General features: G+C 39.4%; 1 protein-coding gene across 10 annotated transcripts in view; it reads right to left on the bottom strand.

Moving 5' to 3' along the window:
* SYNE2 (spectrin repeat containing nuclear envelope protein 2) overlaps positions 1 to 15676 on the bottom strand; it is a 197726-nt gene that overhangs the window by 146740 nt on the left and 35310 nt on the right. For all 10 annotated transcript variants that reach the window (XM_069783240.1, XM_069783245.1, XM_069783243.1 and 7 more), the window contains exons 11-24: positions 14318 to 14452; positions 13273 to 13437; positions 11319 to 11431; positions 10468 to 10624; positions 8663 to 8759; positions 8315 to 8502; positions 7981 to 8145; positions 6489 to 6662; positions 4574 to 4732; positions 4127 to 4300; positions 3046 to 3180; positions 2733 to 2888; positions 1337 to 1548; positions 934 to 1009 (exon numbers count right to left, since the gene is read on the bottom strand). In XM_069783240.1, coding sequence (XP_069639341.1) covers positions 934 to 1009; positions 1337 to 1548; positions 2733 to 2888; positions 3046 to 3180; positions 4127 to 4300; positions 4574 to 4732; positions 6489 to 6662; positions 7981 to 8145; positions 8315 to 8502; positions 8663 to 8759; positions 10468 to 10624; positions 11319 to 11431; positions 13273 to 13437; positions 14318 to 14452 — 2106 coding nt within the window. The remainder of the gene's footprint in view (positions 1 to 933; positions 1010 to 1336; positions 1549 to 2732; positions 2889 to 3045; positions 3181 to 4126; positions 4301 to 4573; positions 4733 to 6488; positions 6663 to 7980; positions 8146 to 8314; positions 8503 to 8662; positions 8760 to 10467; positions 10625 to 11318; positions 11432 to 13272; positions 13438 to 14317; positions 14453 to 15676) is intronic.

Genomic DNA, 15676 nt, shown 5'->3' with positions numbered 1-15676 from the left:
CTCTGTCTTCTGAAACTTGTTCAAATTACTGGGACACTATGGGGGATTTGTACTTGAACACAGCTTCAAACATGACTTTTCCATCTGAAAACCACTCTTTAGCAAAATATAATGCAAGGTTGGAGGCTCACATCTCCTCGGGATGTCTAGTGCTGTTCCTTGCATGCTACTTTTTAATATTTACTTAGTCTACGTTCCCAAGTGCAACGGGGTTTTGACGCCTGACCAGAGTCCTGAGGTCCTACCACAACGTCCTGGTTTCAGCTGGGATAGAGTTAATTTTCTTTCTAGTAGCTCGTATAGTGTTATGGTTTGGGTTCAGTATGAGAAGAACGTTGATAACACATTGATGTTTTCAGTTGCTGCTAAGTCATGTTTAGTCTAAAGTCAAGGTTTTTTCAGCTTCTCATGCCCAGCCAGCAAGAAGGCTGGAGGGGGACAAGAAGTTGGGAGGGGACACAGCCACAGCAGCTGATCCAAACTGGCCAAAGGGGTATTCCATACCATGTGACGTCATGCCCAGTATATAAACTGGGAGGAGTTGGGCTTGGGGGGGGATCACTGCTCAGGAACTAACTGGGCATCCGTTGGCAAGTGGTGAGCAATTGCATTGTGCATCACTTGTTCTGTATATTCCAATCCTGTTATTATTGTCATTTTAGTATTGCTATTATTATCATTATTAATTTCTTCCTTTCTGTTCTGTTAAACTGTTCTTATTTCAACCAATGAGTTTTACTTTTTTTTTTCCTGATTCTCTCTCCAATCCCACTGGGTGGCAGGGAGTGAGCGGCTGAGTGGTGCTTAGTTACCGGCTGGGGTTAAACCACAACACACAATCAGAATAGTAACAGAAATAATCAGTTTTTCCTTTTGGCAATGATCTTCCCCAGACAGAGCACTGTTTTCTAACAGTAAGTATGGACTTCTTACCTCCTGTACCAAAAGGATATCAATTTGTTGAGAAGAACTGGGCTCTTCTCCATTCTCAGAAGCAACAATGGAGCTCCTACGGTTTAAAAGAAATTTCAGCTTAAGAGCAAAATATGAAATATAAAGGGAAAAAAAGAAATCCTGGCTAATGATTAAAAACAGTGCTGCTGTGATGAAGGGTAATCAAACATCGTACTTGCTAGTTTATGAAACTTAATACTATATGTTTAAATGTACAGTTGCCAACAGCAATGTACATAGTAATGTACTTGGTAGTACATTTACGATTGTCAACAGTAATGTACATAGCAATGTACTTGGCTGTACATTTACATTACCACAAAATCTATCCGTATATCTGATTTCTGTGAAGCTACAACACATCGTGCACTCAGTCACCCACTCTATCTTAGATGGCTGTCCTCTTCCAGCATGAGACAGCAGGGCTGTGTAAGTATCTGCCACAATTGATTGAAGCTTTTCTAGCTTTTGTTCACAGTCTGCAGTCAGTGTCTGTATCCCTGGGACAGTTTCTTCTGATAGTCTTCCCAACATTTTAAGGTCTTCTAATGATTTCCTAAGTTCCCTCAGGCTGCCTTCATGAGAAAAAAAGGCCTAAACAAAGAAAAACAGTATAATAAACTCATGTTAAGTCATGAGGATATGCAATTATTCTCATACTTTTTTTTCTATTTCTATTGTCTTCTCGGATGAGTGCACTTAAAGCGTAAGCTGTCAAACTAGGGGAGAAACATTTCTTTTCCCTCAATTCTTTTTCAAATACAGCCAGGAAAGAAATAAGGATTTCTGGCAACTTGTTCCTCAGCTGCATTCACAAGACTACACTGACTTGCTTGATTTTGAAATTCATCATGTTACTACAACTTTAGCTACTTTGGTCGCAAGTCCTCCTCGCACTGACATCAGATATACATGTCCCATTGACTACAGAAAAAGTAGAATTGGAAAATCTATTTAAAATATCCCTCATCAATAATTATACTTTCTAGGGTGAAATCAAGATATACTAAAAATCTAACAAAAATATGAGCAGAAGGAGTACACCTGAGAATGCTTATTTCTCCTTACTTTTGCATATGTAATATTTGCTGAACATGAACCCATGAGAAGCAAAGACTAAAACTCCACTGAATTCAGTGAAGACCAGAATTTCATCAGGAGAGCAATATGTTACCCTTTTAAGTGGTAAACTGGCAACATCAACGCATCTCAAAGAGGAGAATGAAGGAAAATACTAGAAGCAATGAAGTGTAAAACCCATTGCTTATGGAATATATAAGATTCACCATGACTCACCCTGGCAAGTGAAACATGAACATTTTATGTCTAACTCTGTGGTTAATTTATATACAGCACAAACACAGAGGTAAAGTGTGGCTATTGCACTGCGAAAAGATACTCTCACCTGAAGGCACCTAACACCATCTATGCAGGTGTAACAAATCAAGGGAGCCACAGAACACATTTCTTGTTTTTACACTTTGCACAGCTAAGTCTGTTTTAATGCTTCAAGGCTGTCTTAAAAAAAAAGGAAAAAAGATACCACCCATGTAACAAGGAGGTAATTCTAAAAGTCTGCAAGGAGGCTAATACCTGCAGTCAAAAAAGGTAAAGAAATGATTTGGGTGGTCTCTTTGTTCTGTGTTTGCATAACACCGAGAACGAGGGCTCTGCTCCACAAACACAGGCTGCAATAGTGTACCTAAAAAGGAGTAAGAAGGACAGACAATGCATTCACCAAGAGAGGTAGGAGAGCAGAAAAGGAGTGTGGCAGATACCTCATGTTCCTTGATGATCCCTTTGGTTTCATCCATACTTAGAAGTTTCTTCTCTTTGCCTAATTGCTTATTGATTTTTTTAAAAGTTGCATTAAATTTCTTTTTTTGCCTTTCTACTATGAGCTGGACACAGGATATAATTTCATGATGAACTGCCTGCAAAATTCAAAACACATTATCCTTGTGAGATGGTGAGATGGTATTACAAAGCAAGTAAAAACCTCAGAACATATTGTGACAAAAAAAATTGTTTTTCAAAGATGTTAGGCCTAATGAGAACAGACAGTGGATTCTCCTTCTTATTTTATCTCACCTCCCATCTTTTACGAACATCTTTACTCTTTTCTTCCACTACCAGCTTGTCGCAATCAGATGAAATATTTTTCAGTTGTTCAGCTGCTTTCAAAAATTTGTCAAGAATTTTATTGTCCAGAGCATTAAAAGCTTCCTGCAAGAAAAGCATCATAATGAAAAATAAGCAGAACAACGTAGCTTATTTATCTAACAAAATTATATCAGTAGCATACAAAAACCATGCATAAAACATGTATACATTGCATGTATAGGTTGTGATGGCCCTTGCATGGGCGAGTATGAAGGCATTCTCCACCCTTGCATACCTGCAAAAAGGTTGCGGACAATATCGGTATATGCTTTTTGGAGAAAAGCAGATGTTCTCGTAACTCCTCTTTTAGGGACAAATTTGGTACCAAAGAAGAAAGATTAAGGTCCCTGAACTTTGCATCATTTCTAGGGAATACACATGGCCATGTCCTATGCCTGTCAGCGGGTGAAATGTCTGCATCAGTGCAGACCTTGTGAGGCGGCCTGGAGTGAGGCTCTGCACTGCTCCCGGCACATGGCTGCCCAGGACTTGCTGTGCAAGATAAGGCAACACAGATTTTGGGCACTTCTATTTTCGATACCTCACTAAGGATCCCTTTAAGAGATCCAGATTTTAAGACTGCACACTTTCTTTATCAGTTAGCCACTAGAAAAAAACAGGTGATTCAGTATTTATAATCACACTTTAAAAACCTGCCCCAGAATTCAGGCATGTGATTCTTGATGGGAATCTTAATTATTAATCAGGCAAAAAAAAATGGCTGTAGTTCAGCACATGATGAGTTCTGATGGGATGAAGGAGTAATTTAAGTTAAGACAGGGCACTGAATAAACTGCCATACAGATTTACATTTCTTCACTCAAGCTGTCTGCTCAGTTAATATATGCTAACAGTGCTAAATCAAAAAGCTGAGAAAAGCATTAATAGCTACGAAAAAAACCAAAAACCAAAACTTCTGATATTTTTCTCACTGTGGTACCTTAGCCTTTTAGATACTAAATAGCACTAAGAAATACTCAAATTCAGCTGGCTCGGAAAACAAACCCACCTCATATCTTGAAATACATTCTTCAGGACTTAATTTTTGACTGACAAGTTGCACAGCCTTTGAAATGGAGGCCTCAAGTTCTTTCTGGGATTCTTCAAAATTGAGCAAAGCCTCCTTCTCTGGGGGTCTCTTCTCAGATTTGGACAAGATGTTGTTCATGTCACCCATGACAGCCTTGGAAGAAAGAGACTCTTTTCAGAACGTGCCTGAGTGTTAGTAATTACATAAAGCTATTGCTTCATAACATTTCACTTGAGTTTTTTGAGTTGGGATATTGATCTTTGAAATATTCTAGTTTTGCCCTGGCATGAATCTGGGAGACTGATTCTAATAGTATAAACCATTTTTTATTTTATGTTAATTAAAAGGAGTCTTCCTAATCACATAATGTTAAAATTAGAGATGTCTGTGTGTATAAAGTACAATAACAATAAAAAAAAGGAGTACCTCTATTTTGTCTCTGGCTTCTTTAATTCGTGCCTGCAGCCCAGTGGTGTGAGAATGCTGTTGGGACACCTGACTTGAAACATTTTGCATCAAGGATTGCAATATCTCTTCTGCTGCCACAACTTGCTCTTGGCACGAGGTTCCCCTTGCAGCCAAGCTCTGGTTGAATGAAAAGCATTAGAAGCCTGTACAGTATTTATGTCTTTTTGTTTAAAGGAGCTGAATGAAAAAGCCAGTCTTGATCATGGATGGTCAATATTTGGTCAAGGAAAAATCTTAATATTCCAGTTATGGTCTGTGTACGGCACTGCAAAATCTCTGTGTAGAAAGAAGTCTGCTGCCATCCACAGGGGATTCTGATTGCTGGAACAGTCTTTCTGTCAATGTGATACCTCCCATGTCTTTGCCTCAGAGCCAATTAGAAGTATTTTTTAAACATGCTTTCCCATCCAAACAGTTTTCCAAATGAATGTACAAACCACACATTTGGATATGCATCGGCTGATCGTGAAGTCATCCAAAAGTAAGCAGACATCAAGGCTCAGATTTTCTTATGGTATTGAGTACTAAAAGGCAGGAAGCAGCCGTGTATTTTGCATGCAAGTGTAGTGTGCCCTATTTGAATATTTATCATGAAATGTTATTAGAGCTGTTTTGAACTATGAATATTCAACACGTTTTCCTGTTTGAAGTTGTCAATTAGCATTCTTCTAATGATAATCAGTGCTTTATTCTGGATCGCGACCTATTGTACTGCAGGTAATAAGCGACCTGATCTCTTCTGCTCACAGACATGGAGATACAATACCAGTCACATTTTTGGAGGCTGTTTTCTGTTGGTTTTAACAAAAAAGTGCCACACTGCAAAATGAGGCTTATTTTATAAAACATATGCCCACAATTACAAAAAGATAAATAGATTCTTTTCATAAGCTCACACTCCTAATTCTGTCAACTAAACATAGTGCAAGACGGTGCAAACCAAAACTAAACTAACACTAATTTTGGTTCACAATTATTGTAGGTGGATTTAATGTACCAGAGAAGATCTGTTTAATTTTAGCACTTAGACAGAAGAGCGCCAATGAAACCTCCTTCTGGTGGTCACCTTCCTACCATTTATTATACTGGCCCTGTTGCAGAAATAACAAAAGGCAACATAAGACAGTTCTTCAGCTTCTCCAGTGTAAAGCTTGGCATCTTTGTTCAGTCTCACCTTCACTGGCAGGTGAAGAAAATAAATCAGACTTTGTACTGAAGCTGCTGAATTATATACACATATTTCCACCTGCCACCTGCTGGAGGGGGGAAACAGTAAACCCTGGCAGAGAGACATGGGAAACAATAGAGACTAGTGGAAGTAACAAGAAATTAATCAGTGCTCATTGTGGATGTTTAGAGCAACCGTATATAAGTTGAGATGGACAAATTACCCAGCATGCTGCTGAAAATACTTCAAGTATTCCAGTTTTTGACAGGTAAGCCCTGAATACAGCCTAGTTGTCCCAAACCCCCTCCCTGCACTGGAAGGTAGATGGTAGAAAGCACTATATGACCAGGGGGAATTCTTAATTCAGGATCTTGCAAAGTTTTAGTCTGCTGCAAATGCTGTGCTGGACAGGGAGTGATTAATATCACTCAAGAGCAAGCTGCTGATCAGTGGCACCAACAGCACTTCCTTGGCACCTACTTGTCAACTGGACACACTAATTCATTTATAGCTCATCTGGGAGCGAACCTGGGAAATAACATCAAAATACTACCATTGCCTTGACTTTTTACCAGTGTTACAGCACAAAAATCCACATTCATTTCTGCTTCACTGATGATGGTTCATTTTACCTAGGCAGGAATCTGTGCTGAAAGATGAGAATCAGATCAACAGGTATTTTAAGCAGTGTATTTCCATTTTCACCTGCAAATGTTCCTCCATATCAGGTTCCACAGGCCCCTCATGACTGATCTCGCTAAGCAGGCATCCAGTCTCTGTTGCCCAGCTGTCCACCCCTTCAAGGAGCTCTTCAATTTTTTCCAGGCTCCCCAGAAGCTCCCTGGTCTTCTCAGCAGCATCTGTGCTCTCTTCACCAAGCTAAAAACAAAGAGCAGGGTAAGATGTTCAACCCCATCATTGATTCATGGGTCTCTCTACTACCCTCCTGCAACACACAGTCACCACTAGGTTACTTTCCAGCTTTTGCACCCAAGAGGGATTGAAAGAGAAATAAATGCCAAATGTATCAGTAAATAAACTACGTGAGGCTCAGTTCTTCAACCCTGAGAGCAGGTGGGACAGCAAAATCTGTGCCCATATGGCCCGCCCCCTCCTTTATAAGCACACAGCCGCAGCCACACTACTATGGAAAATAACTCCTGGGCTGCAGCATCCCCCAGGCTACACCAGGGAATCGTCCAAGAGAACAATAGCTGGTGTTGGTCAAATCAAGACCAGGGAGCATGCTAACAGTTTAATGGTACTAGGAGTCACAGGCCAGAGCTCAAGCATTTGTCCTTGCCTTTTTATATATAAAAATAAATATAATATTTATTATAGCCATACTGTCCAAAGCAATGCCAGAAAAATAACTCCTGAGTCCTTAAACTCTTGTAACGGTGCAAGAGGCCCCTTTATCTCTGCTTTCTGAATGTACTTCCTAGAAGCATCTCTTACTAAGGGTTTTTCTAAGAAACTCTGGATTTCCCTCATGCTTGGGAACATGCTTCCTTTGATCTTCTTGCATTCTCACTAAGCTCATCTCCTACAAAAATGTTATAATTTTTTGCCACCATTTATTATCACAGCAGTACCTTTAATAAATGTCAGTGAAATGCTCAACTTAGAAAATTAAGAGCTCTGATATTCCCAGGCAGAGTGAAAATGTCATTCTTGTGAAAGCTTTCTAGGAAATGTAATATATGTACCATTAAGCAGGTTGTATAGGAATTTATAGCAGCCTAAAAACCTGTCAAGTGAGCTGGTGTAAAGTTGTACAACCCTAGAAATATCTATGCAGCAATAATTGCTTTCTACTAGCTGAGGCAGAGATTATACAATTTAGCAAAGGCTCAGAAGCTTTTAACAAATTGATTACTGCCACCTCTAAAACTGAACAAAGAGCTTTACTCTGCAATAAGATTTCCTTTTATAAGTGGTTTTAAAATTTCTGTTTAAAAAACTGAACATTTTCCATCGTGTCATAAAGAGCATTTAACTGAGCCACAAAGACTTAAGAATGGGATGCCTCTAAGTATTCTCTGTTCCTCCTGTTTTAAAACTGGCAATATTGAGTTGACTGAAAGATTTATTAATCTCTGATTAACAAGCTGATAAGTCTAGCAAGCTGATAAGTCTAGAAAATACGACTTTGAAAGCTGCATGGCAAAAGAGTCATATGAAACTAGTAACTTACAAAGTGTGTCCTCTTGATGAACTTAGCCCATCTCCTGTTCAGTTTCTTCAGCTCTTTCGCAATATTTGAACCAACTTGCTCTTTGCTGACTTCGATGAGATAGTTTCCAGCTTCATTTAAGGAACCATGAACTGAATTCCACTTTGCCAGGATCTCAGCAGGGATCTAGACAGAGGCATTGAAATCATTTAAAGCAGAACCCTGCCAAAAGTTTATTTCCAAAATGAGGAACAGAAAAGCAACAGCAACAACCACTGTCATGTATAATGCTTTCCTTCCAGGAGGCTTCCAAGTATCTCTGTCTGTCATTACAAAGAGAAATCCAACCACGTACCTCTTTCGGATGTTCATTTTGTTTTTCTTCCAGCCACGTCTTTAGTAAGTGGATGTTTTCTGTATAATTACCCCAGGAAGACAGGACTTTCTGTAGGGTAGTATTTACATTGGAAATATAGTCTTTGCACATAGAGATCTTTGACTCCACTGTCTTAAAAAGTCTGCTAATTTCTTGAGGATCTTCAGCTAGGACATCAAATAGGGAATATCATTGTACATTTGGAAACAGAGAGGTTTGTTACATAGAAGGAGTATTTTACACAAAACATAAATGGGAATTAAAACTGGTGACAGTACCTCAGTTCAAAACGGAGGTCTTCAAATCAGTTCATGTGCATGAACTTACCTAAGTCAGGATTGCTTATGTTTTTGTTTTTCAAATCTTCACAGATGTGAGTAGCAGTTTCTAGTTGTGTTTCAAGTCTCTTTTCTTCAATGAAATTCTGCCCAAAGTGAAAAGTAATTGGCACAGGTAACACTAACCCACATAAAACTAGGTAGGAAATGCAGCTTGGGATACATTTTTTTCAATATGACCCTATAACCTGCAGGTTAAACATAAACTGAGCAAAGCCCATCCAGCAACTCATCTGCACTGTTTAGCCTGAAACAGACCTGTTCTTTTTTCTGCTCATGCACAGAGTAATTTAAATGGGAATACTAACTCCTGAATGCCATTGCCTGAGTCATAGGCCTGCATGAGTCAGGACTGTTTATTTCAAAAAGTTAAGGCCCTAGGGCAATATTGAGAAATAGCATCTAGAACAAGTCAGGCAGATTTTAGTCACATTAAGTCAAAAGAGTGATGGAAGTGAAAGGTGTGTTCCCCTGCATGCACAGAAGTATCAACATGCCTAGTTCTTGCCACAGATCATCTAAGATCTAAACTGGGGATAGAAAGGGTGAGACAGGAAGAAATGGGAGCAGAGGAGGAGACCTGTGCTTTGAACATTCACACAGGGAATGAGAGGGTTGATCCTCAGCCCCCCTCTGTCTGAGACGCATCTCACCCCGGAGCTCCCCACTCCTACAAATGTCCTATCTAGCAGGCTACAAAACAACCTCTCCTGTGGCCATGACAAGCCTGGGCCACCACGCCACCACTCAGCCAGGACTGCACATCATGGGACCAGAAGGACAGCCAGCAACAAGCCTTAAGCTTCTTGGGAAAGCTGTATATTCTATCAGCTTGAGAAACACCATGAACTACAACTGTAGAAATAACATGATAGTAAGTATTTATGAAACTAACTGAATCAAGAAACTCAGCACAGATTAACTTTGTACACCCATCTCATCACAGGGTAAGGTTAGTAGTGCTCAGGAAAACTGATATTTTATACAACCTCTTGTTGCGTACTTCCACAGTTCTGATGCTGGTGAAATTCCCACTAATTTAACTTGGGATTTGCCAGTCTGAAAAGCTTCTGAGAAACGATTTAGAAACTCCACTACGATGGAATTCAGGGGGAGTCCCATTAACTGGAGATGGGGCAAAATTGATGGCATCAGCATTTTCATTTCTCTGCCTCTATTTTTGATGCATCTTTGGCAGTATTTGGGGTAGGGTAAATCCACCCCCTCCCACAGGCCTACACGTGGCATCATTTTAATAACTTGAGCCCAGAAGTTGAGCTAAGCACAAAATATAACAAAACACAACAATTCATATTCACCGCAACGTGTAAGGAGGTAAGGAAGCTGGAAAAGGAAGAGGCAACAGCAAAAGGCAGTATTAGCCAGCACTATGGGTAATGGTTGTTTTTGAAGATAGCAACTACTGAACTACCCCAGAGAGGTTTGAGTTAAGGAAGAGCTGCTACTGCTGCCCCTATAAATAGTCTAGAAAGAAAGAAATCTTCCCAATAAAGAATAAAAAAGGGCAGAGAAAAAATTACAAACAGTCACAGCTCATTCTGTTTCTCCAAACTGAAGAAAGAACTCTCATTCAGAGGAAAATGGGAAGACACGGAGGAAGCTTCTATGGTAGTCTACCTATCCTTCTTTGCATAAATCCCAGATCTCAGAAGTCTACCGTGCTTCTACCAACTACCGTAGTATCTTCAGGTAAGGACAGACACAAGCTTGAATCAAAAAGAGGTGGGGAAGAACAATTATTGTCAGGGTGTGATACATATATCTTAAACTTACATTCCAATTTTCCAGCAGTGATTCCACGGACTCTTTTGTCCCATATTTCATGTCCCAGATATTTAGCTTTAACATGACCTCATTGGCAATAGCTGAGCACAGTCCATAGTGGTATTCGAGAAAGGTGTTGTAGTTTGTGAAATGAATATTGCTGAATCTGCAAACAGTGAAGTGTTCCAAAAGTTGACTCAAAATTATTGGATACAGGAAACGTTAATGTATAATGTTTTTAGCCTAAAAACTCAGAATTACATATATGTAAACATTATTTTGTTATGACAGGCGTAAAATTTTAAGATAACAACAGTTCTTTTTTTTAAGTAGCAACAATTTTGAGTCAATATTGACTGCTCAATTTATGAAAAACCTTAAATGCCCAGAAAAGGGGTATCTGCCATCTGTATGTCAAAGGATCTCAGGTTACAGACACAATTCACTGGTCATTTTTTAAAATATCCTCCAAAAGATCTATGGGGTTTGCACAACCTATAGATCTCAGTGATTTTAAAAGGTGGAAATTAAAAATTAGAGAATCCACATCCCCAGAGAAATTTTTACATTCAAAATATTCATGTTTCCTACCCCTAGTGGGTGCTTCCTATCCACAGTAGCAAAGGGCATCTGAAAAGTTCCTGTTAATGAGCTCCACTTTCTACACATAATTAGACATTCACTGGACCAATGAGTGAACCTGCCTGCTCCACATGACAGTCAATCTTTGCTTAGGTGGAAAATGCTCTTTTTCTGCAAGGCACAGATAAATTATGTGCTTTGTTCAGAATAGCAGAGCAAGTCAACGGCAGAGCTAGAATACAACATAGTCAAAGTAGAGGGAATTTGAGGATCACAACCTTCTTTTCATTTCCTCTAACTTTTCAGGAAAGACTAGTGGCATATTCTTCTCATCTTCATTCTTAAATGATTGAAGGGTGTCCAAATGAGAATCAAAACAATCCATCAAGCCCTGGGGAGAAAAAGACATACTAAGCCATTCATTTTAATTCTAGAGTATTTCATCTGGGAATCTGCAAGTCACCTGCCATTAGGGTGAGAGCTATTAAGAACTAGTCGGCACAAGACAACCTTCCAGTGCCTTTACCCATTAAAGAGCAATGAAAGTATTTATCTCATCACCTTCTAAAGTGCATATTTAGTGTAGTACTACCTGATTTCTCTTATCACTGTGCATCTAATTAAATATAAGGAACATGAATCCACACTACCCATGCTATCATTTTCTTCTGCACTTTCACTACCACCTTTAGGACAAAGAAGTGTCAGTGAAACAGTTTCAGGATATTAAGTTGTTCTTTGCTATGTTAGCAAAGACTGACAGCAAAACCTGTTGAATAAATCTATTATGTCAAACTTGCTTAATACTTCATTTGACTGCTCAATAAATTTCCATCTAACACCAAGCTGATATCACATTAACCCTCTGATGGCCAGTGTCACATGATTGGGGAATATTTTACAGGCATAAAATGCATTGCACAGAATATAAGCATAAGTGGCATATAAATAAATATGCTAGAAGTTCATTTCTATGTAATAAAACCTGCCACAAAGCATGTTAATGGAAATGGCTAAATCCTGGGGCAGCCCTCAACCCCAAAAATACTGCACAGATTTTAAACACTTGATTTTGTAACCTTAATATTATTCCAGTCAGACAGTTATGAGCATTGGTAGGTAATTTCCTAGATGTTACGAGAAAGTAAAATTTCCATTGTAAGGCACCACCTTGGCAATAAGATCCCTACATGAGACATACTAAAAGGACTGACTAGAGGAAGGAGGGGGAAAAAATTTCTCAACAGAACAACTTCCCATCAGGAAAAATGGATTTGACAGAAATTAAGTATCTTGGGTTTCTTCTTCTTCTTAAGGAACTTAATGATTTTATCTACATGTTCAACAGGAAGAAAGAAACCCCTAAACCAACAGCATCTCTCCCTTTGTCTCATTCTTAGAAATGCTTTAACTACTTAGGCTGAACAACAAAAATCATAGACCAAATGGCTAAAGTCTAGCAAAGTTGTTATCAGTTAAAAAGCCACCTCTCGTATCAGGAACTGACAAGCAACAGTACAAAAAAGTGGTGTTACCAAGCCACTCACAAGAACCTCTATTTCCCATTCTTTCAAATTCTCTTTAAGGACATGTCACAATAACATCCAACTTCCCCCTTGTTCATAAAAAAAACAAGTACAGCATTATGATGATCAACCAGGCATCAACACATCTACTCTTTTCAAAGTTTTCAAACTCAAAAGGACGTTTAAACTATTATCAGTGTAAACGTTTTAAGATCAGAATAAATAACTTCTATGGTATGGAGGGATCAAAATACCTCCCATTGCTTTAAATGGCATTACAGAGTGATTCAGCAAATATTTAACTTTAAACACACAAACTTTGTGAGCTCACTGGAATGTAACCCTGAGCACAAGTGCTTTTCTGAATAGATATGCATTAAGCATAGATTTAAAGATAAGAATGCAATTACCCTATGTTATTACTTAACAAGCAAACAAGTTGCAGGAACCACATAAAAAGAATACCAAAATTTACTCATTCAGATAGTACTCAAATTTAATCTCACCCCAGTGAAGTCAGAAACCTTCCTTATAGACCCATGCAGTTATTTAATTTCATCATTGTTCAAAGGTACGTTCAGAAGAGCTTTTCATCTTCAGAAAATAAACATATCCACACCACTTCCCAAAATGTCAAATAGCAATTCCATAACAAGTGCTTTGCTAGCTCAGACTGAAGCAGAATGTTCCTTTGTGATCAGCATACCTTAAATATTACAATTATTTCTCTGAAGACAAACATTGCTTTAAACGGGTCCTGCAAATCAGGCAAATCTTCTGACTGCAGATGTTCTACCTCCTGAAGCCAAGCCTCAATGTTATCCAGGGGGGAGGGCAACATCTGGTCCAGCTTTGCTTTCCATTCATTAATCTTAAAAAGGAAAACAAGTGATTAAATTTCTCACCATTATTTTCTTCCCCATCCCCAAGTTACTGATATAAACTCCATAAGCTGATGCTCTAGACATACCAGAAAAAACCCCACCTGCCACTGTTCAGAAAAGGAGCTTCCAGTGAAGTCAGCTGCAAACCAGCTATGTTTACCTGAGACCCAGGTTTGCTCCCCAGGCTGTAATCTCTGTAACACTACAAAGAATTTGGCAGTCACTATCCTTGGCTGGTAACCATGTCAAGGCCCAGCAACAGGGAAATTTATAGTAAACTAGTTCCAAAATAGAGGGCAAACAGGGACGCTCTGGACAACTTTCCATCATGGGGCTGACAGGGGAACATCTCTTCCATAAAGAGTAATTACCAGCGAGGCCCAATACATCCCCCTTGTGGCAGAGGGAGATGACACAGTCAACCTCATTGCAAAGCACTGACCAACCAGATCCCACTATATCACTATCTGTGCCATGGGAAAGAATATATTAACACACTTTTCCCAGCTGCATCATTATCTGAGCCATAATTATGTCCCAAAAGAACCTTTTAAGCATAAATAGGCCAAAAACTTTGATCAGAAGAGTGCTCAAAGATAATCAGATGCACACCATTTTTCACAAACATCTCACAGTCCTGAAGCTCAGGAGGCAGAAGGGTAATGCACAGTCACCTTCTGCCTCCTCTTGAGCACTATATGCCACTCGGTTTGTCTGGACTTCAGGTTCAGGGTCAATACCTCTTTTATCAATCCAAATAAAGTATCACCTCCCCACTTTTCCCTGCGCAAGTTCCTGGTGTAGACTTAGGCTTTTTCATCAAACACACTCACACTGGTAACGAGGTGAGCTAGAAATGCCTCTGACCTGAGAGATCAGTTTATCCCACTCTTCTCTCATCTGCTGCTGGCTTTCTCTCAGCCTAGCTTCACTTCTTGATGACAACACAGGCAGAAAGGGTTTTTTTTCTTGGTTAAATGCTTCCATAAATGACATCATTTCCTAGGGATAAAAAGGAAGAGTAATTCATAGAAGAAGACTTCAAATGGAAGCTCATGGAGCCAAGTACTGCCTGCCTTTTAACACATTGGTATGACTTCCATTAACTTCAAAGGGTGTGATGCACGGAAATGCAACATAGCAGCAAAGAGACATACTTGTCTCCAGGCAGTATTTGGGTCTGAAATTATAGGTGCCATTCACTAGCAAAATCTGTATTTAATATAATGTCAGTGCAGTCAGGTCATGGTTCTCCCCTCCCACCAAGAGAAAGGGAAAATTCCTCCCCTCACAGTCCCCTATGGGCCATTTTATTACAAACTGGCTACAATATAAACCGAAGGAAATTCTACTTCAGCACAATCTATAGCCAACATTTCAACTATTCCTTTACCGCATCAGTTGGGTAAAACCTACTGTTATTATTATCACAGAAATGGTGAAGGTAATGCTGTAAGGGGCCTGTGTGCTTGAATTTTGTCCAAATGTTCAACTATGTTGATTAATTAAAAGATACTACTTTACTGTCTCCAAAAAAAACCTTCCTCTGCTCAGAAACCAAGCAGCATATATCTTTTTCCTAACAGAAAGAATTTTATCCTACCCTTCCCTCAATCATATGAGGGCATTTACCAAATTCACTGTTAGATTTCCGACTCTTGTTTAAAAGTTTATTTAATGCTTCAGTTTAGGTGATGAAGATGAAAAATATTAAAAATATTCCCAGAATATTAGCTTTTTTCTGCAGAAGCAGTTTGTGCTGGTTTTGGCTGGGATAGAATTAATTTTCTTCATAGTAGCTAGTATGGGGCTATGTTTTGTATTTTTGCTGAAAACAGTCTTGATAATACAGAGATGTTTTCATTACTGCTGAGCAGTGCTTACACAGAGACAAGGCCTTTTCTGCTTCTCACCCCACCAGCAAGTAGGCTGGGGGTGAAGAAGAAGTTGGGAGGGGACACAGCTGAGACAGCTGACCCCAGCTGACCAAGGAGATATTCGAGATATTCAAAACCATATGACATCATGCTCTGCATATAAAGCTTTGGGAAGAAGAAGGAAGGGGGAGATGTTCGGAGTGATGGTGTTTGTCTTCCCAAGTAACCGTTAGGTGTGATGGAGCCCTGCTTTCCTGGAGATGGCTGAACACCTGCCTGCCCACGGGAAGTGCCGAATGAATTCCTTGTTTTGCTTTGCTTGTGCGCACAGCTTTTGCTTTGACTATTA

Source organism: Haliaeetus albicilla, chromosome 5, assembly GCF_947461875.1.
Source record: "Haliaeetus albicilla chromosome 5, bHalAlb1.1, whole genome shotgun sequence".
Classification (NCBI taxonomy): domain Eukaryota; kingdom Metazoa; phylum Chordata; class Aves; order Accipitriformes; family Accipitridae; genus Haliaeetus; species Haliaeetus albicilla.
Note: the sequence above shows the minus strand (reverse complement) of the source record. Positions and strands in the feature narration are given on the sequence as shown.